The sequence below is a fragment of the Euleptes europaea genome, chromosome 1, assembly GCF_029931775.1.
Source record: "Euleptes europaea isolate rEulEur1 chromosome 1, rEulEur1.hap1, whole genome shotgun sequence".
NCBI classification, from domain to species: Eukaryota; Metazoa; Chordata; class Lepidosauria; order Squamata; family Sphaerodactylidae; genus Euleptes; species Euleptes europaea.
In genome coordinates, this window is record NC_079312.1 from 6,616,760 (window position 1) to 6,643,801 (window position 27,042).

Consider the following 27,042-nt stretch of genomic DNA (forward strand, 5'->3'; position numbering starts at 1 on the left):
GCCCACATACAGAAGAAGGGTTTGGTCTGGAGCCCCCCCCCCCCAGTGAAAGAACTGTCAGTGGATTCTTCATTTGCTTTCCAACAGGGAGAAACATATGTGCTTGTCACGGTCTTCAGAATGTGGTAGATTGCACATTGAACAATGTGTGTGTTTGTCTTTGCAGGAAATCAGAATCCTACCAGTTGAGGCGTTGATTTTTGACTTGAGCAAGAACTCGGCAGAAGAAGTCTATCGGCTTTCTGGCTCGGTTGGGGGGTGGGGGTGTCCCTCAGAGCAACGATAGAAAATGGAAGAGAGGGACTTCTCCTACTCCGAATCATGGAAAGGTCGCTTTGTCTTTCATGCTGGGAGTAGAGGGGAATTCTGGGAAGGACCTGTGCGGAAAATCCTAGCTGAAGACACCTCCAGTTCAGATGTGCAGCGCCAGCAATTCAGGCGGTTCAGCTACCAGGAGGCCGAGGGCCCCCGAGAGGTCTGCTACCGACTCCACCATCTCTGCCGTCAGTGGCTGAAGCCAGAGAGGAACACCAAGAAGGAGATGCTGGATCTGGTGGTCCTGGAGCAGTTCCTGGGTGTCCTGCCTCTGGAGATGCAGAGCTGGGTCAGGGAATGTGTTCCAGAGACCAGTTCCCAGGCAGTGGCCCTGGCAGAAGGCTTCCTCTTGAGCCAGGCAGACACCAAGAAGCAGGAAGGGCAGGTGAGACTGACTCATCCTTCCTCCACCTCTTGGAATTACTAGGGAGAAAAATACAACAACAATCTTTGTCAGTGGTGCAAATTGTTCTTGAAATCCTCCAAGTATGAAATGTCTTAACCACCCAAACCTCCCTACCCCATTCCTTTTCTAATTCCTCTTTGCTTTCCCTGCTGGGAATCCTCATATCTGGAGATCCAGCGTGGTGTGGTGGTTAAGAGCGGCAGACTCTAAGCTGGAGAACCAGGTTTGATTCCCCGCTCCTCCACGTGAAGCCAGCTGGGTGACCTTGGGCTAGTCACAGTTCCCTCTGAACTCTCTCAGCCCCACCTACCTCACAAGGTTTCTGTTGTGGGGAAGAGGAAGGGAAGGCTGTTGTAAGCCACTTTGAGAAAAAGAGGGGCATATTAACCAGTTCTTCTTGTTTCAGGCACCGGGGCCATGGGAAAAGACCAGTGGCTTCACAGAGGCAGAGACGGATCCTGTGGTTGCCAGGCAGAATCTGCTGCAGAAGGAGATTAAACAGGAGTGTGACTCAGGAAAGACATCATTAGGTAAAGGTTGATGGGGGAAATTTTGACTCTGTCCCTGCTTTTTATCTCTCCCTGAAATCCATTTGTTCTCCTTTTATGCTCCCCTGGTCCTTTCAGCCAAAGGACCAGGGGAGCATAAAAGGAGAACAAATGGATTTCAGGGAGAGATAAAAAGCAGGGACAGAAGCTGGTTTCCAGCTTCTCCTATGATGCCTGAATATTTCTGTGATTGACACCTTTCAGCTGTGAAAACTTTATTTCTAGCAGAGAGTTTAAACATTTCACTGATTCCACCCAATGTGAAGGAAACTGGAGGTTAAAACTCCCACCATAAGTTCCACGTCAAGTAAAATGCTCTAGAGTCTTGTCTGTTGTGCTATCTTTCAGCAGAGGGTCACAAGACCCTCGTTTAATATGGGAAGGGGGATAAAGAAGGAAAATGACATGCCCCCCAATTAATCTTCACAAGTCCCCTGCTTGTGGAAAGTTTCCTATATCCAATTCTGCATGGGAAGGGCAAACTGTATTGCTTCCATGAGCAATGGAACATCCATGCTTTATGATGGGGGAACATGAAAAATGTGTTCCAGCATATCATCAGTTCTGTGATCCATCCAAAGCACTTAGGCATAATTCACACTGCCCATTTGCGCTTTTTACACCCCCCCACACACAATGTATTGAAGTTTCAGCTGTCTGTGAAAAGATCTTCCCATCACGTTCGTGTTCTTCACAGATGATGGATCATTTCTGGCGGTATCTTTTAGACCCTGTTTTCCTTGTGATGGAGTGGAAAGCAGTTCTACGCATCCAGGTCAGGTAAGGGAGGATATCCTAAAAGCAATATCCTGACTGGGTCTCCCCTCTGCCCCACCCTACATCTCTCTGGACCCAAAGGAACCACTTGGAAGGTTCTGGATGCTTCTCATGAAAGCCTGAAACCTGCAACCGCTCCCCTTCTCTTGGCTCCACTCTCAGACTGAGCTTTGAAAGGGCTGCTATCTGTGACTGCCAACTGTTCCTTCTTTCAGGGGCCAGTGACCTTTGAGGAGGTGGCCGTGTATTTCACCGAGGAGGAGTGGGCTCTGCTGGATCCAGGCCAAAGAACCCTGCACAAGGAAGTCATGGAGGAGAATTATGGGCTGGTGGCCTCTCTGAGTAAGGTTCTCCCTCTCTGTGGTTTGACCAAAGCAAACTGCAAAAGCTTAATAAGGGAAGAAATCATCACCTTGCAGATTCTTCTTCCCTGCTTCTTGGATCCCTTTAGAGGTTGGGAGTGTCGTACAATGGTGGAGGAAGGTGCTGTCAAGTCACAGCCAACTTATGGCAACCCCATAGGGATGTCAAGGCAAGAGATGACAGTGGAGGATTGCCATTGCCTGCCTCTGTGTGGCAACCCCAAACTTCCTTGTTTGGTGGTCTCCCATCCAAGTGCTAACCAGGGCCAACCCTGCTTTAGCTTCCAAGATTTCACAAGGTTGGGCTAGCCTGAGCCATCTGGGTCAGGGAATTCTACTGTATGCAGGTGATGTGAAAGCCCTCTACCTGATACCCTGAAGAGCCACTGCCAATCTGAGAAGACATTATTCACCTTCAGTTCTTGTAGGCTATCCGGGCTGTGTGACTGTGGTCTTGGTATTTTCTTTCCTGACGTTTCGCCAGCTGCTGTGGCAGGCATCTTCAGAGGAGTAACACTGAAGGACAGTGTCTCTCAGTGTCAAGTGTTTAGGAAGAGTAATATATAGTCAGAAGGGGGTTGGGTTTGAGCTGAGTCATTGTCCTGTAAAATATTAAAGATAATGTGCTAATAATTGTCCTGTAAGTATCAAGATAATGTGCTAATGAGGGTGTGGTATTCACCTTGATGGACTGATATTCACCTTGATGGACTGATGGTCTGATTCAGTATAGGGCAACTTTGTATGTGACTATCACAGAATGTTGCTAAGCTGGCCATCCCTTTCCCCACAAGGAGCAGTGAAGGAAGAGACAAATGAAGATTAACTTGAGAGCAGGGAAAGAGTTGAGAAGACCCCTGTGGTCATGTCTCCTTTTAGCCCCATGGGAGGTGGGGGGTTGATTAAATCAAGCTGCACCAGAATTGTTGGTAAGCAAATCCTCTCCCCACACACACTTCTCTGAAATGGAATGGGCCACATGTTTATAGAAGCCAACCACACACACTGTTTCTCTATTAAATGCTTTTATTTTATGTTAAATAAATGTTTGTTATTCATCTCTATCTGTATCCTATCTGTTGAGACAAATAGGAAAAAGTTATCTCTATTTATCTCTATTTACATCACAAATAAGTACAGTGGTTCTTGTAGGTTATCCGGGTTGTGTAACCGTAGTCTTGGTATTTTCTTTCCTGACGTTTCGCCCACAGCTGTGGCAGGAAAGAAAATACTAAGACCACGGTCACACAACCCGGATAACCTACAAGAACCGAGGAACTCTGACCGTGAAAGCCTTTGACAAAATAAGTACAGCCTTGGTCTAGCAGGTTTCCAAATAAGAGGCCTTTAGGGAGCACATAGCGTACACACTACCACTTGTGTCCCTCTTTTTATTTGATTGTGGGTAGGAGGAGTTTAATGAATCCAATAGGAGAGGCCAGAGTGGGGAACAGTTTTCAGTCCAGAAGGCAGTTGCTCAGGGCTTTCCCCACCTCTCTCACCCCAAGTCTTTCTCACCCCAGAACCACCACAGTAAAAGGAGGCAGCTGTGTGATTTGGTCCTGACTGACAGAACAAAGGCTGAAGTGGGTAAAATAAACATCACATAGACAAGAGAAAATCCTGACAGAATATTAAGGTGTTAATAAAAGAAGGTTCTTAATAACTTATTTTGCTGAGGAGTTCCTTGATACTGGGGAACTCTTTAAGGAAAACATTCTCTCAGAAGTGAAAAGGAGGGAAAGTATGGACAACATGGCAGCATGAAGATTTAAGTAGATCATAGCATCTTGTTGAGGCACTTGGAGGCCGAAGTAGGTCTCAGGGCACTGAACAGGTTCAAATAATTCCTGTCTCAAGTTGTTACCCCCTTCTCTTTATTCTAGCAGGAAATGAATGGGAGAACGACAAGGAGACTGAACCAGATGGGCTGCCCTGGGGAAAAGACCCATACAAAGAAGCGGATCAACAAAAAAGGAAAACTGAAGCCAAAGGATGGAGGAGAAGGAATAAATCCATAACTTCTCAAGGTATAGATGTCTATGAAATCCCCATTGAAGAAAAAATGGAGAAAGGAAAGAGGAAGAGAAAATGTCTTGTGTGTGGGAAAAGTTTGAGCTGGAAGTCCAGCCTCAAGGCTCACTGGAAAATTCACACTGGGGAGAAACCATTTAAATGCCTGGAGTGTGGGAAGAGCTTCCGACAGAGGGCAAAACTAATTACCCATCAAAGAGTCCACACGGGTGAGAAGCCGTTCAAATGCTTGCAGTGCGGAAAGAGTTTCATTCAGAACGAATGCCTCACTTCCCATTTAAAAACACACTCTGGGGAGAAGCCATTTAAGTGCTTACAGTGTGGGAAAAGCTTCAGCTGGAGTCATAACCTGACATCCCATCAAAGAATTCATACAGGGGAAAAACCGTATAGTTGCTCCGAGTGCGGAAAGAGCTTTTCTCAGAGGAGAGACCTGAACTCCCATGAAAGAATCCACACAGGGGAGAAACCCTACACCTGCTCAGAATGTGGAAAGAGCTTCCACCAGAACGCACACCTGACTTCTCACCAAAGGATCCACACTGGAGAGAAACCGTACAAATGCCTGGAGTGTGGTAAGAGCTTTAGTCGGAGTTCAAGCCTCACTTCGCACCAAAGGACGCATACTGGGGAGAAGCCATTCAAATGCTTGCAGTGTGGGAAGAGCTTTAGCTGGAGCCATAACCTAACATCCCATCAAAGAATCCACACAGGGGAGAAGTCGTTCCAGTGCTTGGAGTGTGGGAAGAGCTTTAATAAGAAAACAAATCTCATTTCACATCAAAGGGTACATTCGGGGAGTTGGAAAAAAGATCCTGTGAATAACCACTTGGTTCCACCCGCTCTAGGTTCGGATGTTGTCCCCGTTTCCCAGAATGCCACCTGTTCCCAGAATCCCCTGAATTACGAACCAACTCAAGAAGAAAATTTCCAGTACTTTACTATATATCTAAATGAGCAGATTATAATTGTTCAAACGTGAAATGAACACTGGCAGTAGAAACCGAGATGCCTAAAAATGGCACATTGGACCTTAATATAGTAATAACGAAGAAAATATTAATAAATTAAAATGCCCATTTCACCTTAAATGAGAGGTGAATTAAATCTGATCAGACCAACCAAGTTTCTAGCTCTTAGAAATTAATATGAAGTTCTGACTATTGTGTGAATTCTGCCAAATGGCCAATGTTGTTTCTAACTACATAACTGCAGCTTGTATTACTGATATCCCAAACTCATAGTGATTTCTTGGCTACTCTTTTCAGGAATCAAACCCCACATTAAGGATTTAACACTGAGATAAGAGTTGCTGTAATTTGAAGGTGGGGTCCTTCTAACTCTTCCAAAACAGTTTTGTAGGTCTGATGTCACATTTGCAGAATATTGGTTTGGCCCCACAAGTCAGTAAATTGATTACTGGTGTCATAACTTTTGGAATTACGTCTCTTTTGCATGGGAGCTATTTGTTCCATCTTCTAAAAGTGGAATCACCTTTCTGATATTATTCTTCCATGTCTGCTGACTTCAGTTTCCATCTGGTGGAGTACTCCTCAGCACAGTGGCTGCCTTAAAAAAGGCAAAATGCATTTGATCCCGCCAAGAAAGAACTGGAACATGTAACTCAATTCCGGGAAATGTTATTTATTGTGGCGTGAGTGTTCATGAGATGCCTTTGAGGATAGAGAAAGTGCATGCCGCATTTTATAGGATAGCCCTGGGAAAGTGGGAGAGGACATTTCTTCAGAATAACTGTTTGTGCTGCTTTCTTTTCAGTTTTGAAGAAACTTATAGGAAGCTGTTAAACCTGGGTCTTTTTTCCTTCCGAGCTGGTGGTTGTTATGATGATCACACGTACACAGCACCTATCTGGGGCAGCATCTAATTTTTGGGACACTGCTAAACTGGCAGAAAGAAGAGAATTGATACATAAACGCTGTTGTTATTGCTGAACCTAATAGTGCGGGTGGGAGACGCGGATCTTCTAAGTAAGACTTCATACATAATGTTTTGAAATTATAAGGATAAAAATCCTTTTGAAGATTAGCTGACCTAGTGTACTGATGCCCGAGTGCTGGTGGAACCGTTCTGTGCTTTGTTAGTCTGTTTGAAAATTATAGTTGTGAAAAAAGGCTTAGAGCTTGTAACAAATTTATTTACCTCAGCTAGAATTACAATCTCTCTCTCTCTCTCTCTCTGTATTTTTGTTATTTCTGGAAACTGAGATTTCCTTGCTATTAGAGAAATGCTTCTGTAGTGTGGTGTGGGATTTGGCTCATTCAATAAACCTGAAATATTACTGAAAATGTGGATGAAGCTCAGATTTCTAAATAATAAGCAGACTTCTGCATACCAAGCAGATGCTCTGCTACTGAGCCACAGCCTCTGAGTGATACACACTCAGAGGCTGTGGCTCAGTAGCAGAGCATCTGCTTGGTATGCAGAAGGTCCCAGGTTCAATCCCTGGCATCTTCAGTTAAAAAGAAATTAGGTAGTAGGTGAGGTGAAAGACTTCCATCTGAGATCCGGTAGAGCCACTGCCAGTTTGAGTAGACAATACTGACTTAGATGGACCAGTGGTCTGATTCAGCGCAAGGCATCTACACACCCACTCTGCAGACACTTCAGTAGCTACCAGTCAGGTACTGGGCTCAATTCGATGCCCTAGCTGTCACCTGTTATGTGTGTTAAGTGCCGTCAAGTCGCTTCCGACTCATGGTGACCCTATGAATCAATGTCCTCCAAAATGTCCTATCTTTGACAGTCTTGCTCAGGTCTTGCAAATTAAGAGCCGTAGCTTCCTTTATTGAGTCAATCCATCTCTTGTTAGATCTTCCTCTTTTCCTGCTGCCTTCAACTTTTCCTAGCATGATTGTCTTTTTCAGTGACGCTTGTCTTCTCATAATGTGACCAAAATACGACAGCCTCAGTTTAGTCATTTTAGCTTCTAGGGTCAGTTCAGGCTTGATTTGATCTATAACCTACTGATTTGTTTTTTTGGCGATCCACGGTATCCGTAACACTCTCCTCCAACACCACATTTCAAAAGAATCTACTTTCTTCCTATCAGCTTTCTTCAATGTCCAGCTTTCACACCCATACATGGTAATAAGGAATACGATGGCATGATGGTAGCTGTCACCCACAAAGCCCTTAAAGGCACTGGCCTCATGTACCTGCAGGACTGTCTATCTTGCTGAGTTCTGCTGCAAGAGCTCCACTCACCTGTGTTAAACCTTCTGAAAGTGTGTGTGGCCATTTATGCACGGCTGCTTCTTCGCTGTCACCCCACCGACTATTTCAGGGCTTTGCTTTGATTATGCTTTCATTTTCCAAATGTCAGAGGTTGCCTTGCTCTCCCCCCGCATTTCCCTGTGTGTTCCCTGCATTTTCTGGGTGCTGGCTTAACACAAATCCAGAAAATGCAGGCAAAACGCGGGGAAACCAGCGGGGAGAGCGAGGCGACCTCTGACGGTTGGAAAATGCAAGCATAATCAAAGGAAAGCCCTGAAGTAGTCAGCAGGAAACAGCCATGCATAAATGGACTGTATGTTAAATGCTGAGGGTTGTACCTTCCTTTATAGAGTCAATCCATCTCATGTTGGGTCTTCCTCTTTACCTGCCGCCTTCAACCTTTCCTAGCGTGATTGTCTTTTCCAGTGACTCTTGTCTTCTCATAATGTGACCAAAGTACAATAGCTTCAGGTAAGTCATTTTAGCTTCTAGGGACAGTTCCGGCTTGATTTGATCTAGAATTCTTAAATGTCCACCCTGCATATGGACAGCATTGGCGGCTGCCTGTCCTCACCCATTCTCTGTGGAGTCTCTGCGCTGTGTATAGCAGTCTGCCTGAGGCTATCAGGAAGCCCCCACGCACACGCTTTGTCATCTTGCAAAATGGGCAAAACAATTGTTCAGGGGGTTATTTCTTGTAGGTGGAGCTAAACTGTGGTGTAAAAGATTGGCTCAGTCGGTGACTTATTAAGGACAAAGCTTTTCCTACAGAGATGATCTTTTTTTCTTAAACAGGTTTGCATGCATTATTCGTTTTTCCCCATTCTACAATCCCAGGTCAACTCCTCCATTTTATTGTACCAGGAATCTTTGCTGTTAGATTCAAAAGAGCCAGTGGTTAAGAGCGGTGGTTTGGAGCAGTGGAGTCTGATCTGGAGAACCGGGTTTGATTCCCCCTCCTCCACATGAGCGGCGGAGGCTAATCTGGTGAACTGGATTTGTTTCCCCACTCCTACACACAAAGCCAGCTGGGTGACCTTGGGCAAGTCACGCTCTCTCAGCCCCACCTACCTCACAGGGTGTCTGTTGTGGGGAGGGGAGGGGAAGGGAAGGTGATTGTAAGCAGGTTTGATTCTGCCTTAAGTGGTAGAGAAAGTCGGCATATAAAAACCAACACGTCTTCTTCTGCTCCTCCCCAGGGTTGCCAACTTTGGGTTGGGAAATTCGTGGAGAGTTGGGGGTGGAGCTTGGAGACGGCAGGGTTTGAGGAGGACAGGGACCTCAGCAGGGTATAATTCCATAGTCCACCCCCAAGGCAGCCATTTTCTCCTAAGGAACTGATCTCTCTTGTCTGGAGAACAGTAGTAATTCTGGAAGACCTCCAGGCCCCCACCTGGAGGTTGGCAAGCTTACCTCTCACCCATTCTGTCCCAGTCCCCATTCTCTGAGATTAAGCGACTGAGCCAGGAAGCTCCAGGGCAAGCAGGGATTTGAACCCAGATCTTCACATCTACGGGGCTGTTGTGAGTGCATTTTTCTAGGAGGGAAGAACAGTCCCCTTTGGGATAAACTTACTCTGCACATTGGCAGAGGCATTTCTCTGAATGGGGAAAAAAGGTTTCACAAGGAATGAGAGTTCGGAGAAGGCATTTTGCAAATGCATAAAGACATTTGCACCATAGGTTCTTTTTTGGGGCAACAGTTCCTTCCTGTGTGTATTTAATGGAGCTGCTAACCCCAGGTGGTGGAACGAAATAGACACCACTGTACAAGTATCAAAAGATTTGGAAATCAGCACAGGAGCGAAAACAATTTAAACAAAGTGCAACATTCTTTATAAGCTACTACATGAAAACAACACAAGACAAATTGTACACCAAAGACCTTCCAAAGACCATATATACAAGTTAATATGTACAAAATTGTTTTTCAAAGTTGTCTCAGTTATGAGTACAAATTCTTCTTATCGAAGGTAGACATCATGTAGTAAGATAGAGGCCATCAGTTTTATGGAGGATACGGCCGTTTCAGATTCTTAGCTTTTAAGCAGTTCTTCTTCAGTCCTTCCTATATTATAAAAAATATATAATTGTAATCATGCTATATCAGTCCTGAATTTTACAATATTTAAATAATATATTACAATTGTGTGTAACGTGCCTTCAAGTCGCAGCCGACTTATGGTGACCCCTTTTTGGGGGGTTTTCATGGCAAGAGACTAAAAGAGGTGGGTTGCCAGTGCCTTCCTCTGCACAGCAACCCTGGACTTCCTTGGTGGTCCCCCATCCAAATACTAACCAGGGCCGACCGTGCTTAGCTTCTGAGATCTGACGAGATCAGGCTAGCCTGGGCCATCCAGGTCAGGGCATGACATTGTGTGTGTAAAGTGCCGTCAAGTCGCAGCCGACTTATGGTGACCCCTTTTTGGGGTTTTCATGGCAGGAGACTAACAGAGGTGGTTTGCCAGTGCCTTCCTCTGCACAGCAACCCTGGTCTTCCTTGGTGGTCCCCCATCCAAATACTAACCAGGGCCAGCCCTGCTTAGCTTTTGAGATCTGACGAGATCAGGCTAGCCTGGGCCATCCAGGTCAGGATATTACAATTACTTACATTCAAAGTCCTTCATGCATTTCTGCATATTTCATTATCACAGTGTAGGTGACATCAGATGTCCCGCAAGGGGTAAAAGACAAATCCCCGTTCCGCTGAGGATAAGGATACAAAGTTACATCAGATGTTACATCAGATGTTACATACAAGGTGACATCACATGTCCCACAAGGGGTAAAAGACAAATACAAAGTGATACAAAGTGCAGTGATTGCAACAGTAAAATTTACTAATAGTTAAATAGCTAACCGGTGTGTGTGAAGCAAAGGTTAACCACAGCTGGAGATCTGCTGCTATTACAACTGATCTCCAGGCTCACCCCGCAATCTCCAGGCGCTTCCCAACCCAGAGCTGGCAAGCCTAGGGCGAAGCCTTCTGCACACGCTCAGAGGCGCCAGGCTTTGAGACTCCAGCTCCCCCCCCCCTTTCGTTGCAAGCAACGTCGGAGCGGCCGGCAGAGGGCCCCGGTGCGCAAAGCCGGGGCGGACCCAGCTGGGTCTCCTCTGGAGCAGGAAAGGGGTTTGCATCCGGGAGGGAAGGAGGGAAGGAAAAGGAGGATCCTGGCAGCGAGGGGAGGCTGCAGGCTGAGCAGCCGGGACGCGGTTTCCTATCCGAGAATCTCCCCCCAACCTGCCGGTCTGCAATCCAAGGCGTCCCTTTGCCCGGGTGGCTCCCGAGGGGATGGATGCGGCACACCTGAGCCAGGTAAGGTGTGTGTGTGGATGGGGGGGGGGCACGCATGCGTGTGTGCAGGAAGGGGGATGCGGGATGGGTCCCTAAGGAAATCCCCTCCTAGGGCAAGGAGTTGCAATGGGGTTCTCTTAGGACCAAGAGTTGCGATGGGGGTCTCTTAGGACCAAGAGTTGCGATGGGGGTCTCTTAGGACCAAGAGTTGCGATGGGGGTCTCTTAGGACCAAGAGTTGCGATGGGGGTCTCTTAGGACCAAGAGTTGCAATGGGGGTCTCTTAGGACCAAGAGTTGCGATGGGGGTCTCTTAGGACCAAGAGTTGCGATGGGGGTCTCTTAGGACCAAGAGTTGCGATGGGGGTCTCTTAGGACCAAGAGTTGCGATGGGGGTCTCTTAGGACCAAGAGTTGCAATGGGGTTGCGGCCCCAGCCCAATGGGGGACGGGGCAGGGGGGGAGCGGGGGACAGCCGTCCCGTGAGGCACCCCATCCCGGTGATGGACAGTGTGGCCTTACCAATAAGACTAGCACGCGATAGCTGGAGTAAACAGGCCACAACTTTATTGATTACAGCGTTAGGCATCGGCAAGCATGGAGGGCGGGAGCCGGGGATCAGCTGACCCGACTGCCAGCTGATTGCTCCTGCGCCCCGCCAGCCTGCTGGGCGCAGCCTGAGATGGCAGTGCGCTGGGGCCCACATGGTGGCAGCCAACTGTGTGGTCCCCTGCCATTTGGGAGGAGGCCAAACCGCAGCCCCCGAGACAGGCTCAACCATTCCAGGCCTCCCCCCAAAACCCCTTATTGGGGTCCCCAGAAAGGGAAGCGGGGCACGCAGGCCATCTTTCCTCTAAACTGGATCCGGCCCCATGCCCAAACTGCCACAAGAGGCCGGAGCTGCGACCCCCACCTCTCCGGGCGCCTCCCGCCAACGCCTAATGCTGCAACCACCAGCCGAGCCCCCCGCCGTGTGTCCAGCGGCCATGATCCGAGGAAGCCGGCCCGCCTGCCGGATAGCCGCTCGCCCCAGGCAGGCCTCGTTCCACGCCGGCTAGCCTTCGGTCTGGCCCATCGCTGAAGGGATATGGTCCCTCCAGCATCCAGCGGGGGGGGGGGGGATCCATTGCTTCTCTTAGGACCAGCCGGAGCGTCTGAGTGAGCAGAAGCGGGCGGAGGATCCTAAACAGTAAAAGAAGTAAAATAGAAGTCAAACAGCAGAAAGAAGTACAGCAGTGAAAAGAAGCGGGTGGAGGATCCTAAACAGAATGGGGGTCTGCCACTGTAATGCCCAGATATAAGGGCTGGTTTAGAACACCATGGGCAAAAACGCACGGTCGCTTTAGCCTCCTTTAATCCCTGTTTCAGCCAGGATTCAGCCAGGATCGAACGCATGCGTTTCGCCTAATGTGCGTTCGATCCTGGATAAAACAGGGATTAAAGGAGGATAAAGTGACCGTGCGTTTTCACCCTATGCGTTCATACGCACACACATGGAAGCTTTGGGAAGTTGGCATCCGGGAGCCATGAACCAACAAATCATGCTCTCTGTGCTTGGTGCGGCCTTTCACCAGTAGAGAGCTCTAAATTACCTTCATCTTTAGGTACGTGGTTTTCTAGTTACGAAGATCACAAGACCTAGAACTTGCTTAGAGACAGCCTTCGGTCAATATCTATAGGTTATCCTAATTAGAGTGGAGTAGACACCTAGTGTGCATTGGTGCTTTTGTGGATCAATCTGCTTGTCAGCAGCCATGGGCCTGCCCTATGCGAATGCATAAATGATACTGACTTTCCTTTGTTTCTCGGGTGAGTAACTCTGCACATCTTATTTGTGGGTTATTTCACCCCCAGGTCTGTGTTTAGCTAAATAAAGAACTGTGGCTCTTTTTAACCTCCTCCTAGTTGTCTTCATTGAACTCTATAAGACAACATGGCACTTCACCACAAAGATGCATAACTCCAAACCCACTATGGCCTGTGAAAATCCTGGAGATTGGGGGGGGGGTGCCTATGGAGGGGGAAATTTGGGGAGGGATTTCACCTAGAATCTTGCTTATATAGAGTTTTGCCCTCTGAAGCTCTCTCACCGAATGTCTCATGGCTTGAAAACCCTGCGGGGCCGCATCTCTGTCACCTCTCTCTCTCTTCTCTCTCTTAAAAGAAGTGGGTAATAATTAATTCACCCCAGGTTTGTTGTCTATGCTGGTGGTCTTAAAATCAAAATTCCTTGATCGTGGTTAGAGATGTCACTGCCAGCAGAGAATCCTTTTGGTTTCCGAAAGCATTTGCAGGTACGTTATGCCTGTTTTAGGGTTGGGTTTGATGAACTGTCAATTTTTATTTTTACTCATGCAGGTTCTGTTGGGTTTACATTTTTTTAATCGGTTGTAATTTTGTGGCTCTGAGCTCTTCGTTTCCGGTTTGAGAGGCTAACCAGGAAACGTTTTGGATGGATGACTGACTTGTGTCAAAAATAATTGAAAAATGTAAAATAATTCAGAATTCCTCTTTCCTCCCACCCCACCTCCTTCTCTTGTGGTCAGGAGACTCCGGAGCGCCTGATCTGTGTGAAAATGGAAGTGGATGAGACGCCGACAGTATCCAATCTCTCCTGTCAGGTTGGATACAATGGGAGCAAACCTGCACAGCTGTGTGCTTTTTTTGGGGGGGGGGTGGCACTGAGCTTGGATTGGGGCCTTGATCCCACAGAGCTTGTGCAAAGCAGCTGTGGCTTTCACATGTGTAGCAACCTAGGCAGTCTCCACAGGCCTCAAATGTTGACCGTGTGTGTGTTCTGCTGTCTTAGTTCTCTGGATGTATCTGATAAAAACAGGGAAACTGCAAGTCTGAATTTATCCTGTTTGGGAAGATTGTCACACAACTTAACTTCAGTTAACACAGCGCAGATCCTTGTGCTGTGGTGGCAGCTGCTGCCAAAGCCACGTTTTTAAAAAAATCTGCACAGCCAGTCAGAAGCCTTGCTGGGCTAAAGCCCTGTCTGGCCCCGTTCACTTCCTAAAAACACTTGGTGGATGCCAGAAAAGGTATGGGGGGGGGGGACCACGACTCCTGCAGGCACCGTGTTGGGGACCCCTGATGTAACCTCATAGGGAGGCGGCGAGTTATTTGGACTAATACTTGACGATTAGTAACATCCCTGCCCAAATGAAAATTGGTATTATCTGGAAGCTGAACTCTACACCTAGAACACATTTTTATGCTTGTTGTGGGAGGGGGGGCACAGCCTTAAAAATGCCTCCAGCAAAAAAATTCAGAGTTTCTCTGGAAACAAGTTCCGGGATGTACTGGAACAACTGTTTAAGTGCCTCCCCCAGCTTTTCAGAATCCAGTTAATGATGTTTTCTCATTCCTTTCAGGCTGCTGGAGGCCTCGGAAACTGGTGAGATCTAGACTCTTTCTTGCTGTTTTCATTCTGTGTCAAGCTTTGAGCGGGGGGGGGGTACAGGCTTGGCTGCTAAAAGTTTGGCCCTCCCAACTCAACAGTTGCTCTCCGAAGGGAGGAGACCAGAGCTGGAGATGGAAGTGCCCCATTCTATCAGTTTCACTGCCAGATTGGGACTCAGGCCTGTCCACTTGTGCCCAGTGAACAAAAGGAGAGCCGGATGACACCGAAGTCCTCCAGCTTTGGCTTCTGGATGTGAAGAAGCTGCTGTCTCCTCAGTCCATTCACCTTCCCCCCCCATCCTAGAATTGTCTCCTCTGAATGGCACAGGAAGGCCTTTCCCAGCTCCAGTGCCTCAGATTCTTTACCTGGGGATGCCGGGGATTGAACCAGGGGCCTTCTGCATGCAAAGCAGGTTCTCTGCCGCTCAGCCACAGCTCCTGAACCCAGGCCCCTTCACTCCCCTATGCCATACTTTGCCTGCATGTGGGTGACATTTGGGAAATACAGAGCCACAGGAGAATTCACATGCCATGTGCCTGTTGTTGATTCTTCTTTGATTCCCTGGGCTTAACGCCAAGTACTTAAACTTTGCTGAGCCCCAACTATGTGCACAGTACATGTCCTCAGGGCAGGACTTTGGTCTCAACAGAGGCTCCAAGACTGCACGCTTAGGGTCGGGGTGTAGATGAGTATTTCTTGTTCTCAAGGGAGAGCAATGTGGGCCCTGGGAGACTTCATGGAGAAGAAGGAATTCACTGGGGTGGAACTGTAAAAAGTAAAGCTGGTACCACCTCCAGAAAGCCATGTTGGGCAGAGGGACCGATGGAACTGGGGAGTTCATGTCATACAGGGGGCAGCACAAACCCTGGGAATTAGGGTGTGTTTGTGGGTGGAAGGAGGGAGGGAAAGAAATTGGGCACTTAGGACTGATGCTTATGGAAATTATTTTGGAAGCAGAGAGGTGTGGGAGCAGCTTCAAGTCTGGTTCCTTCCTTATTAAACATAATAGGACCCACACGAGAGAGAAGCCATACAAATGCTCGACCTGTGGAGAAAACTTCAGTGTGAGATCAAGCCTCAGTGCCCATGAGAGAATCCACACAGCAGAGAAACCTTATAAACATACAGAATGTCCAAAGAACATCTCCTTGAGATCTAACCTCAAAGAACACAAAAAATTCCACAGAGGAAAAATTACATATGACTGCGTAGATTGTGGGAAGAGCTTCACTTGTAGCTCACGTCTTCTTAGACATCAGAGAACTCACACAGGAGAGAGACCATACAACTGTTTAGAGTGTGGGAAGAGCTTCCCTTATAGCTCAGACCTCCTTAGACATCAGAGGATCCATACGGATGAGAAACCATACGACTGTGTGGACTGTGGGAAAAGCTTCAATTTGAGTGCAATTCTTATTGCCCATCAGAGACCTCATACAGGAGAAAAGCCGTACCGGTGCTCAGACTGTAGCAAATTCTTCCATGTGAGTTCTCAGTTCAGTGTGCATCAGGGAATCCACATGGGGGAGAAGCCCTATGAATGCTCAGTCTGTGGCAAGAGCTTCACTTGTAGCTCACGTCTTGTTAGACATCAGAGAACTCACACAGGAGAGAAACCATACAGCTGTTTGGATTGTGGTGACAGCTTCTCTTGTAGCTCAGACCTGCTTAGCCATCAGAGTATCCATACGGGTGAGAAACCATACAATTGTGTGTACTGTGGGAAAAGCTTCCGTTTGAATTCAGTTCTTATTGTCCATCAGAGAACTCATGCAAGAGAAAAGCCATACCAGTGCTCGGACTGTGGCAAATTCTTCAGTGCAAGGTCTCAACTCAATGTGCATCAAAGAATCCACACAGGGGAGAAGCCCTATGAATGCTCGGACTGTGGCAAGAGCTTCACTTGTAGCTCACGTCTTCTTAGACATCAGAGAACTCATACAGGAGAGAAACCATATCAGTGCTCAGAGTGTGGGCAGAGGTGTAACCTGAAGTCCAATCTCATTAGACACCAGAAAACACATAGAGGAGAGAAACCCTATAAATGCATATACTGTGCGGCAAGTTTTTATACGAGACCAAATTTTGTTGATCATCACAAAACCAACCATGTGGATGCTGTAAATATGAAAATGTGCTACCTGTGATATATTTTCCTGACTGCCAAAGTCATTTTTCCAACAACCCTCCAAAATTATTTAGTTTCCCCTCACTTTTTTGCCATCTATTTCCTATTTCTTGAAATTTAAGGTCTATTTCCCCCAATGTCATGTATTTTCTTTGAGATGTCCTTAAAATCTTTCAAGATTTTAATTTCTGAAAATCTTCAACAGAGGACATTGTTTCATCCACCTTAGAGTGTTCTTTGTTGTTTCATCCACCTTAGAGTATTTTTTGTTGACTTCCTTGAGGGAGAAAGGTGGCTAAGATTTTAAATAAAATAATTAGTTTATCTAGTGTTTGTGTTCTTTATTAAATGCAGCTTAATGTCAACATTCATGAATTTAAGAAATGTTATCTTGAAGATGAACCAGCCTAAAAATACCAGTGCCTATTCAAACTAACAACAGAATCTTATGTCATTATTAAGACATCGACAAATTATCCCAAGACCTAATAATATCAATGAAGACTATATCAGCTGGTTTCAAAACTAAGCTTGTCTGAATTGTAGATCAGCTTTGATAGATAAACAGAGGATACAACCAATCAACAGCTCAATCTACAAATCTCACAACCCCCCCACTTTAACAATTAAATAAATTATTTTCCTAACAATTGCACAACAATCCTTAATTGCAACTTATCCAAACACATACTGTCTTTTATTAAGAAAAGTGAAAAATTAAACAGACAGCAAGTGAGACTCAATGGTCCCCAGTAATGTAGTATAAGTCAAAGCAGATTCATTAACTTAGATAAACAAAAACCCTCTGTTCAAATTATAATTAATTCAGTTCCTTTGCATTGGTTTAATTCCTTCTTTTGTATATCTTGCTGGCCGCAATCCTAGATAGGAGTTCCAGTTGATTGGATGACACCAGTTCACAGTTTTATATGCACGGTCTTATAGATCCAAAATGGCAGATTCCCTTCCTATTGACGCATTAAGTTCCTCCAGTTCTTGCAAGCCTCCTCCTTATAAATATACCTAGGGTAGAAATCCAGATAATAAAGGTGAGAGGCAGGTACTCACAATATGTTTCCCAAGTGTCCTCCTGGTACCTGTGGTTCTGTCGCTCCCATGGCCACTTCAAGGCCCACGTTAAGGGTGGCTCTTTTTGCATGCAGTCTGTGTTGTCCACCAGCAGCATTGCTTCTGACTACTGGCATGGTCTTTAAAGAGGGCCTTAAGAAGAAGAAGAGTTGTTTTTTTATACCCTTCTTTCCTTTAAGGAGTCTCAAAGAGGCTTACAATCGCCTTCTCCTCCCCACAACCTTGTGAAACACCTTGTGAGGTAGGTGGGGGCTGAGAGAGTTCTGAGAGAGCTGTGACCGGCCCAAGGTCACCCAGCAGGCTTCATGTGGAGGAGTGGGTAAATCAAACCTGGTTCTCCAGATCTGAGTCCACTGCTCTTAACCACCATGCCACGCTGGCTCTTTAAAGAGGCCCTTACTGGAGGATGCCCCGCGTGCCAGTCCAGGAGGCAGGGGAGTGCTGTACCTTCCCATTTCTGGGAAGCGTGGCTGGCAGGCAAGTGGAGTGGAAACTGACTAGATACCCAGAGTCACTGCCTCTGCAGGGAGCTTTGTTACGGGGGTGCTGGGGGGTCTCCAATAATGGGGGGATTAGCTTATTGGAGACAAATTTGAGCACCACCGAGAGGCTTGCTTTAAAGCGGACCTTTAACCTATGTTTTGCGGGGGGTGAGCAAACTCGAGGAATAAACGGAACAGGAAGCAATTTAAAAATCAAACAGGTTGGTTTTATTTAGAGGAATGAAAGGGGGTACAAACACATAAAAGAGCAATAATAAGGCAAATCAATCACACACGGAGAGTCCTATTAAGGATAGGGAAATTGGAGTCTATGGGCGAAAATGCATGGTCGCTTTATCCTCCTTTAATCCCTGTTTCAGCCAGGATCGAACGCATGCGTTTCGCCTAATGTGTGTTCGATCCTGGCTAAAACGGATTAAAGGAGGATAAAGCAACCATGCGTTTTCACCCTATATCTACCTTCCGAGGTCTTCAGCGCGAGAGGCTGCAGCAGAAAAAGAATCGCTCTGCAAGCCAGGGCTTCGTGATAAGGAAGCTGTGGTGCGACATGGGGCAGTCGCCTGGATCTGATAGAGAACGAGTAGCAAATGGCTATTGCAAGGCTGGCCATACTTATGGGGCACAAAGGTAAAATTGCTCCTCAAGTGGCGGGAAGGTGTGGGGAGAATGGAAGGGTGCTGAGTTAGTTAGAATGTGGTAGGATTATTGATAGCTTTAGGATTATTGATAGCTTTAGGATTATTGATCACAGTATCGCGTGATTGCTGAAATCAGGCAGCTGTCAGGAACTGGAGGGTGTGAGGGGGAAGGTGAGGATTTGGGAGAGAGGATTAGCCTGGAGGAGGCTGAAGTTGGTTCCCAGTGCGTTCCCTATTCCCAGGTCCTTATCCACATCTCCTAGTTACTGGATGATATTGAGGACAATTTGAAAGCTCTGCACCCCAAAATAAGGATTGTGCCACCACATATGATACACGCCACATTCAGGGGACTGCCCCCTCCGAGAGGGCACATGCTGGGCCCTGGTCCAAAGTCCGGTTCTTGTGCCAGCTGCTCCCAAGTGGGGTGCCCCCAGGACCGATGCACGTACAGAATAGGGAACCAACTTCAGCCTCCTCAATCTCAGGGAAGGAAGTCAAGGTGTGACAGGGGAGCGCCGCTGCCCTCTTGCTCAGGTCATCAGGCAGATCTTGAGAGGACCGCCACATTAATGGTTATGCAAAAGTCCCAATGTCCTGTCTATTGTCTGGAAGGGAGCAGCTCTTCCACGGGGGAGCTCAGGGTGGGGGTGGGGGGTGCAGACGAGTCCAGAGATCAGTGCTTTCCTCCACTGTGCAACCACATCCAAAATGGAGCTCAGTTCACTTCCTTGTCAGGATCCACAGCGCTGCTTGCCATCTGCAGAGTCCATGCAGCTTGGTCCGGGATAGTGTCTGGGTTACTTCCATGCTTGGTCATGCTGCGATGTAGGCGCTCTGCATAGCCCCTTAGCTCTGCATGCTGGTCCATGTATTGTCAGGGAAGCCAGGTATGGGAGGCCAGGGTCACAGCTTGCCTCTGTCTCACCCAACTTGCTGGCATGGTTTTTAAAAAGGCTCGCACCAGAGGATGCCCTGTGCGCTCACCTGGGCAGCAGTGGAATGGCACTTCTTCCTATTCCTGGGAAATGTACACCTGCAGGGGATGGGTAGCCAGGCCTGAGAGCTGTGCTTGAGGTAAAGTGTCTTGAGGTCTACAGGCTGCTTCATGCCTCAGCCATACAGTCATGACACGTATTTATTTATTGGCTGGTTTATAGCTGCCTTTTCCCCCAGTGGGACCGAAAGTGGCTTATATTGTTCCCCTCTCCTCCCTTTTGTCCTAACAACAATCCTGTGCAGTAAGTTAGTCTGAGTGTGTTTGACTGGTCCAAGTATTCAGCATGTTTCCACGGCAGAGGGGATTCGAACGTGGGTCTCCCAGATCCCGGGTCTGACAATCTTAACTTCTACACCAAGGGTATAGTGGTTCCAAAGTCGGACCTGGGATATCCTGGTTCGAACTACCCCTCTGCCTTGGAAGCTTGTTGGGTGACTTTGGGCTGGTCAGTCTCATCTTGAACTACCTTGCAAGGCTGTTGTGAGGATAAAATGTGGGAGGGTGCCAGATATGTCGCCCTAAGCTCTTTGGAGAAAGGACAACACACAACTGTACAGAAAAACCACTGAATGCCTAAGCAAGAACTAAGCAAGACGATCAGTATAACAATAACAAATATTTAATGCTGTTAAACAGGAAAAGCTGGTGTATCGTGAGAACGTAAGAAGAGCCCTGCTGGATCAGACCAATGGTCCATCTAGTCCAGCATCCTGTCTCACATACTGGCCAGCCAGTTACTCTGGAGGGCCAGCAACAGAGCATAGAGGCTCAGGCCTTCCCCGATGTTGCCTCCTGGAACTGGTATTCAGGGGTTTACTGCCTCTGAATGTGGAGGTTCCATTTCGCCACCTTTGCCAGTAGCCACTGAAAGACCTATCAGTATAAGGTAAATCCCCCCATCAGCTTCAGTTTAAATCCAGTTGCTGGGGTGGGGTGAGGGTCTCTTTTCCCTCCTGCAGACAATCCAGGGCAAATGGCTTGTTAGGCACTGGGGGGCACCCTTGCCTCAAGGAAAGGCAAGGGAAGGATTTCCCCAGTTGACTTGGAGATGAAGTCACTCCCTTTCCCGAAACACAGTTCTACTTTCCTTTCCCCCTCCATGCAAACTGGTTGAACTGTCCGTCGGAGATGGATTTCAGAGGAGGTCTCGGAAGAGGACCAGCTTGGTCCCCAATGGTGAGAAAGTGGGGATCAGAGATGGAAGACCTCCAAAAATTAGAACTGGTCATTGGCATCTTTCTGGGGTTTGCTGGCTGGGTCTTCTTATTGCCAGGTGAGCAGGAGAGGTTTGTGCATCTTTCTGTTTAGATCCAGGGCATTTGGGGGCAGCTTCCTTTTCCAAGAATGGCATAAATGAAGAGGACTACTGACCGAGGGGGGGGCTGTTGTTTGTTTGTTTTTGTGTGTGCAAAGGATTGTGTTCTAGGACAGAATCAGCTGGCGCTCTAGGGTGGTTTTCCTCCTAGGCTAGGGTTGCCAACTCCAGCCTGGGAAATTCCTGGAGATTTCAGGAGTGCTTGGGGAAGGGTAATTTGGGGAGGAACTTCCCCTAGAATCTATGCTATACCATACAGTCTGCCTTATGAAACTGCTGTTTTCTACAGGGGAGCTGATCTTTGTCGCTTGGATATCAGTTGTAATGTTATGAGAACCCCAGGCCCCACCTGGAGGTTGGCAACTATCTGTGGATTTTTACCTGAGAAACCCCTAATGAATTTCCAGAAAACACCACTTGACAGTCTTCATGTGGGCGTCAGGGAAATTGAATGTGATTTCCTGGTAACCAACCAACTGTGTATTGAAGTGGATCCCCAGAAACATAAATGGACAAAACGAAGAAGAACATAAGAAAAGCCATGCTGGATCAGACCAAGGCCCATCGAGCGGCAGACTCTAATCTGGAGAACCATGATCGATTCCTACTCCTCCACCTGAAGCCTGCTAGGTGACCTTGGGCCAGTCATAGTGTTCTCAGGATTTTCTCAGCCTCACCTGCCTCTCATGAACCTGTGTGTGTGGGTGGATGGGTGGGTGGATGGGTGGGTGTCAGGGGCGAGGAGGCGATTGTAAGCCAGTTTGAGACTCCTTGAAGGTAGAGAAAAGCAGGGCATAAAAACCAACTCTTTGAGGGGGGGTTAGAAGCATTAAAAAGAGTGAATTTTGTTCAAAGTAGGGTAAGGCTTGTTCAGAAAAGGTTTTCTCAAAACAACCACAGTTCCTGGGTAAGACGGGATATCAGGTAGACCTCCCTCCAACTGTTCGGGAATCCCACACCCACTTGGCTTCTAACACTATCTGGTACAGTTTATAAAATTAATATTTAGCTGTTTCAATATAATAATTTGCAGTTCTCTCTGCGTGAGTTTAAATTCACACTAGGGACAGGCTAGGGGCCAAAAGGCATGTTATACAGAGCTGCATAGGGTTGCCAAATCGGGGCTGGGAAATTCCTGGAGGTTTAGGGGTGCATCCTTGGGTATAATGTCCTCGATTCCACCCTTTGAAGCAGCTGTCTTCTCCAAGGGAGCTGATCTCTGTCATCTGCAGATCAGCTGTAATACCGGGAGATCTCCAGGCCCTACCTGGAAGGTTGGCAACCCTATGCCATTTTCCCCCAAAAGCTCATTTTTATAACAATAACTGTTATTGGTGTTATGTTCATTTATGTGTTTTTATCGAATTATTGTATACATACTTTAAATGTTATTAATACTGAAATGTTTTAAAGTTTGATGGTTGCTGCATTGGGGGGAAAGGCGGTATAGAAATTTTTAAAATACATAAATATAGAAGCCTCAAAGCTTCCAGACAAACCAAGGCACAATTTCTCATGCAGCTGAACTGTCAAAACATCCTCCGTTGCCATCTTCAGATTATGAAACATGGCACCCAGCAGCCCACTAAGAGGAAGAGTTCTGTGTAACTCGGAAGCTCACACCCATTTGTTTTATCATAGAGGAGTAAGAAAAGCCATGGCTGCCAAATCAGGCCAATGGTTCTCTCTTTCTTTCTGGGTGCCCTTTGGTTTTCAGAGGGTAGCCCTGTTGAACTGCAGTAGAACACCTAGACTCGAATCCATTAGCACCTTAGAGACCAACAAGGTTTTTTGGATATTACCTTTAGAGAGTCAAAGCGCCCTTTGTCGAATATAAAGGGAGATTTGACTCTCAAAAGCTCATACCCCCCCTCCCAAATCTTGTTGGTCTCTAAGATATTACTGGACTGGAATCTAACTCACAAAGACCCACCCTATCAAAGGGGAAAGATTGTTGGATATGGGGTTAATTCCCATCATTTTATCCTCCCCCCCTTTCCAGTTTTTGAGTTATGTGAAACGTTCCTTGAAAGGGTGATGGTGGTGATCGTGGTGATCGTTGTGACCAACGTCCTGCTTCTGGCTAGACTCGTCGTCTTTGTCATAAGTAAGTGGGAAGTGGACCGCGGGCGGACTTTGTCATTCTGTGGGAGAGTCAGACAAGGCGAGATCCAAGTCTGAGCAGTCCCTTGGGAACCAGAATCTCACTAGATCCCCTTGGGATCCGGCCCAGAAGGAGATGATGGGCTGGCAAGTTACGGCAATTCTACAGTTCTTTCTCCAGGCTGACCCCCGCCCTCTTCCCTTTCCCCCACCCATCTTTCTATCATTACATTTTTGTCCCACCCTCCTTCAAAAGAGTTCATAGTGAAGGATGTGGTTTTCTACTCCTTCAGTTTTATCCTTACAACAACCCTGTGAGGTAAATTGGCTAGGAGAAAAGGACTTCAGTGAGGGTCATGGCTCAGTGGGGATTTTAACCCAGGTCCCTCCCTGATCTCCATCCAACACTTTTACTCAGCATTGGTTGTTCTTTAAAAAAAGGGTGGGTAAAGAACAACCAATGCTAACCACCAGGGAGGCCACTCCATAAGGTGGGTGCCACAAGAGAGAATGCGTGAGCACAGGGAAAGGTGGTCCTGCAGATAAGAGGGACCAAGACCATGAAGGGCTTTGTATGTAATAGACAATACCTTGAACTGAGCCTAGTAACTGATGGCAGTGACTGCAGAATGGGAGTGATATGCATGTTCTGCCTGGTGGTGGAAAGTGCCGTTAAGTCTTTACTTATTGGTTGTTCTTTACCCACCCTTTAAAAAAATGAATTATTTTTTAAAGAGGTACAGTAACTACAGCGTCATCAAAACATGGATTATATAGCAAGAGTTCTCACAAGAGAGCTGTATATTTCTCATAAGCAGAGGAATAGATAAGGCTTTATAAGAAGTGAGTTACTCTTCATCTTGACAGGCTTTCTATTCCACTGTGTGATAATAAAACATTTCCAGCTTTCTTTGTAAGAACATATGGCACAGGTTCATCTGCACAAACTCCGGAAAGGATGACCAGATCTCTGGGTGGGTCCTCCAAAGGAATTGGACTCTATACCAAAGTGCAATCCCTCCCCTTCCGAAACTTTGCCCTCCTCAGACTCCACCCCCAAAACTCTCCAGGTATATCCCAACCTAGGCAGAAGAATGCAGTTGCTAATGCTGGGAGCTATGGTTGCCAACCTCCAGGTGGGGCCTAGAGTTCACCAGGAACTACAACTGATCGCCTACAGAGATCAGTTCCCTGGAAGGAAATGACAGCTTCAGAGTATGACCTGTATGGGATTATGCCCTGCTTAGGTCCTTCCCTGCCCCAAGCTCTGCCCTCCTCAGTCACCAACCCAAAATCTTCAGGAATTTTCCAAGGCAGAGCTGGCACCCTGCTAGGGTTGCCCACCTCCAGGTAACAGCTGGAGACCTCCTGCTATTACAACTGATCTCCAGCCGACTGTGATCAGTTCCCCTGGAGAAAATGGCCGCTTTGGCAATTGGACTCTATGGCATTGAAGTCCCTCCCCAAACCCTGCCCTCCTCAGGCTCCGCCTCTGAAATCTCCAGGTATTTCCCAACCTGCAGCTGGCAACCCTACACCCTGCTCGCCCCCATCCATCATGGACAAAACACACAAAATCCAGCCCCAACAATAGCATCTGAAAGTCTCCCAAACATAGGATTGCTAGCTCCAGGTAGGGAGATACCTGGAGATTTTGAGGGTGGAGCCTGAGGAGGGAGGGGCTTGGGGAGGGGAGGGACTTCAATGGGGTATAAGGCCATAGAGTCCACCTTCCAACACAGCCATTTTGCCAAGTGAACTGATCTCTGTCGCTCGGGGATCAGTGGTAATAGCAGGAGATCGCCAGCCACCACCTGGAGGCTGGCGGCACGGAGGCTCAATGATACAAAAACACATTGGTATATTCATAGAAATTATAATGAGAGCATTTCTTCATGCAAACAATAAAAATGGCTGCTACAAGCATAAATCTCAAGTCTCAAATTCCATACAACAAATTCAGTAAAGCAACATAAAATCCTCAGTTGAGCGGGAGACGCCCGTCCCCAGTATGAATAGAGATACAAAGTAGTCCAAAAGTCAAAGCAAGGTCCAGAGTCCAAAAAGACAAGGAGAACGTGTGGCTAGTCATTGATGCACGTTTCAAAGCTTTCATCAGCTCCAATAAACAATGTTTTTTAAATATTTGCAAAGCAACCACAGGCTTCTGTATCCATAGTAAAGAGTAGCCGGTTGTCCAATCGACCATCAGCTAAGGAATGCATCTATTGGAGATTCCTGAGCGCATGTATCCTCGAGTAAACGTGCATCAACGACTAGCCACACGTTCTCCTTGTCTTTTTGGACTCTGGACTTTGCTTTGACTTTTGGACTACTTTGTATCTCTCTTCATACTGGGGACGGGCGTCTCCTGCTCAACTGAGGATTTGTTGTATGGAATTTGTTGTATGGGACTTGAGATTTATGCTTGTAGCAGTCATTTTTATTGTTTGCATGAAGTAATGCTCTCATTATAATTTCTATGAACATACCAATGTGTTTTTGTATCATTGAGCCTCCGTGCCGCCAATCTCTTTAACTACGTTAATTCTGGCACGGGTGTTTTGTATTATTGTACCACCTGGAGGCTGGCCACCCTATTCCAGACAGCATCTGAAGTCCTTCCCCTCCCCGCCGTGTCTCTCTTCATAGAACCAGTTGTCAAGATCGTGGCAACGGATCATCCCAGCCTGCTGAGCCAGATGAGGATCATCTTCTTTTTAATTCGTAAGTGTTTCATATGAATAGTCCGTGTCAAGTAGGAAGGACCTGGAGGCCATGAACTTGTTGCAACTGAGCAGATTTCAAGCTGCCCTATGGTTGCCCTTGGAAAATACCTGGAGGTTTCTGAGGGTGTAGCCTGAGGAGGGCGGGGTTTGGGTATAATGTCGTAGTGTCCACCTTCTGTTGTGTCTGTTGTGGGGAAATCAGCATTTAAAACCCAACTCTTCTTCTTCTCCTCCTCCTACTTTGGAGGGTGGAGTCTATGGCATAATAGGCTACTGAAGTCCTTAATAGGTCTGAGGTCTCCAGGAATTTCCCAACCCAGAGCTGGTAATCCCAAATCTCCTTCAGCCCCTTTCTCCCCTCTCTTCCCCATTTTCCATTCAGTGTCCAATGAGAGTCTGTTCTTCGATGGCCTGGTTATCACTCTGATGCTATCCGGGGTCTTCATCTTGATCCTGTGTAAGTAAACGGGGGAAATCGCTGATGAGGAGGGATTGCATGTTTCTACCCCCGTGCCCTACAATTGGGTTGCCGGGCAGTGCCTGGCATCCAGTGGGAGGGTTGTGGGTGGGTATGCTGACTGTGGTGCCACGTCACTTCTGGAAATGAAATCGGTTGCTCTAGAATTACCAGAAACTTTCTATGGTGAGTTTCTGGCAATTAGAGTTTTTGGCCATTCCTGTGTGTGTGTAAAGTGCCGTCAAGTCGCAGCTGACTAGAGCCACCTAGAGCTGGAACCCTACACCCTGCTTCCCCCCGTCCATCATGGACAAAACACTCAAAATCCAGCAACTCTCAGCCCCAACAATAGCGTGTGTGTTTTTTGAACTGAAAGTGATGTGGTACAACATTCAACTCTGTGGGTTTTTTTAAGTGTTTGCTCCTGTTGCTACTCCGAGCAAATAATTGTGGCTTTTGAGCAAGGGTCTCCAACCTTTTTGAGACTGCAGACCCCTCTGAGAAGGAGTGGTGTGTGCCACTCCAGAAATGGCTGCCACAAGAGGCAGTGCGAAACGCATCCGCAAAAGGCAAATTGCAGGTTCATGCAGCCTCATGTTTGCCTTGGGGACATGCAGGAAAGGGAAATGTTGCTTAACCCTTCAATATCCACTTGGCTTTGCGATTCAAAACCAGGTTCCTTTCCTTGTTAGTATCATTTTAAA

At 47.1% G+C, this 27,042-nt stretch overlaps 2 protein-coding genes across 2 annotated transcripts; both read left to right on the top strand.

Moving 5' to 3' along the window:
- The first annotated feature begins 4,419 nt into the window (after positions 1–4,419).
- LOC130480159 (gastrula zinc finger protein XlCGF7.1-like) lies at positions 4,420–5,449 on the top strand. The gene has a single exon (XM_056852603.1). It carries the CDS (start codon positions 4,474–4,476, stop codon positions 5,422–5,424), a length of 951 nt encoding a protein of 316 aa, XP_056708581.1. The 5' UTR covers positions 4,420–4,473; the 3' UTR covers positions 5,425–5,449.
- A 5,518-nt stretch (positions 5,450–10,967) lies between these two features.
- LOC130476293 (zinc finger protein 572-like) lies at positions 10,968–26,346 on the top strand. Its single transcript, XM_056848256.1, has 8 exons — positions 10,968–10,991; positions 13,514–13,567; positions 14,348–14,370; positions 15,386–15,843; positions 15,925–16,431; positions 23,052–23,156; positions 25,805–25,879; positions 26,264–26,346. The coding sequence occupies exons 1-8, from the start codon at positions 10,968–10,970 to the stop codon at positions 26,344–26,346; spliced, it is 1,329 nt and encodes a 442-aa protein (XP_056704234.1).
- The last annotated feature ends 696 nt before the right edge of the window (positions 26,347–27,042 follow it).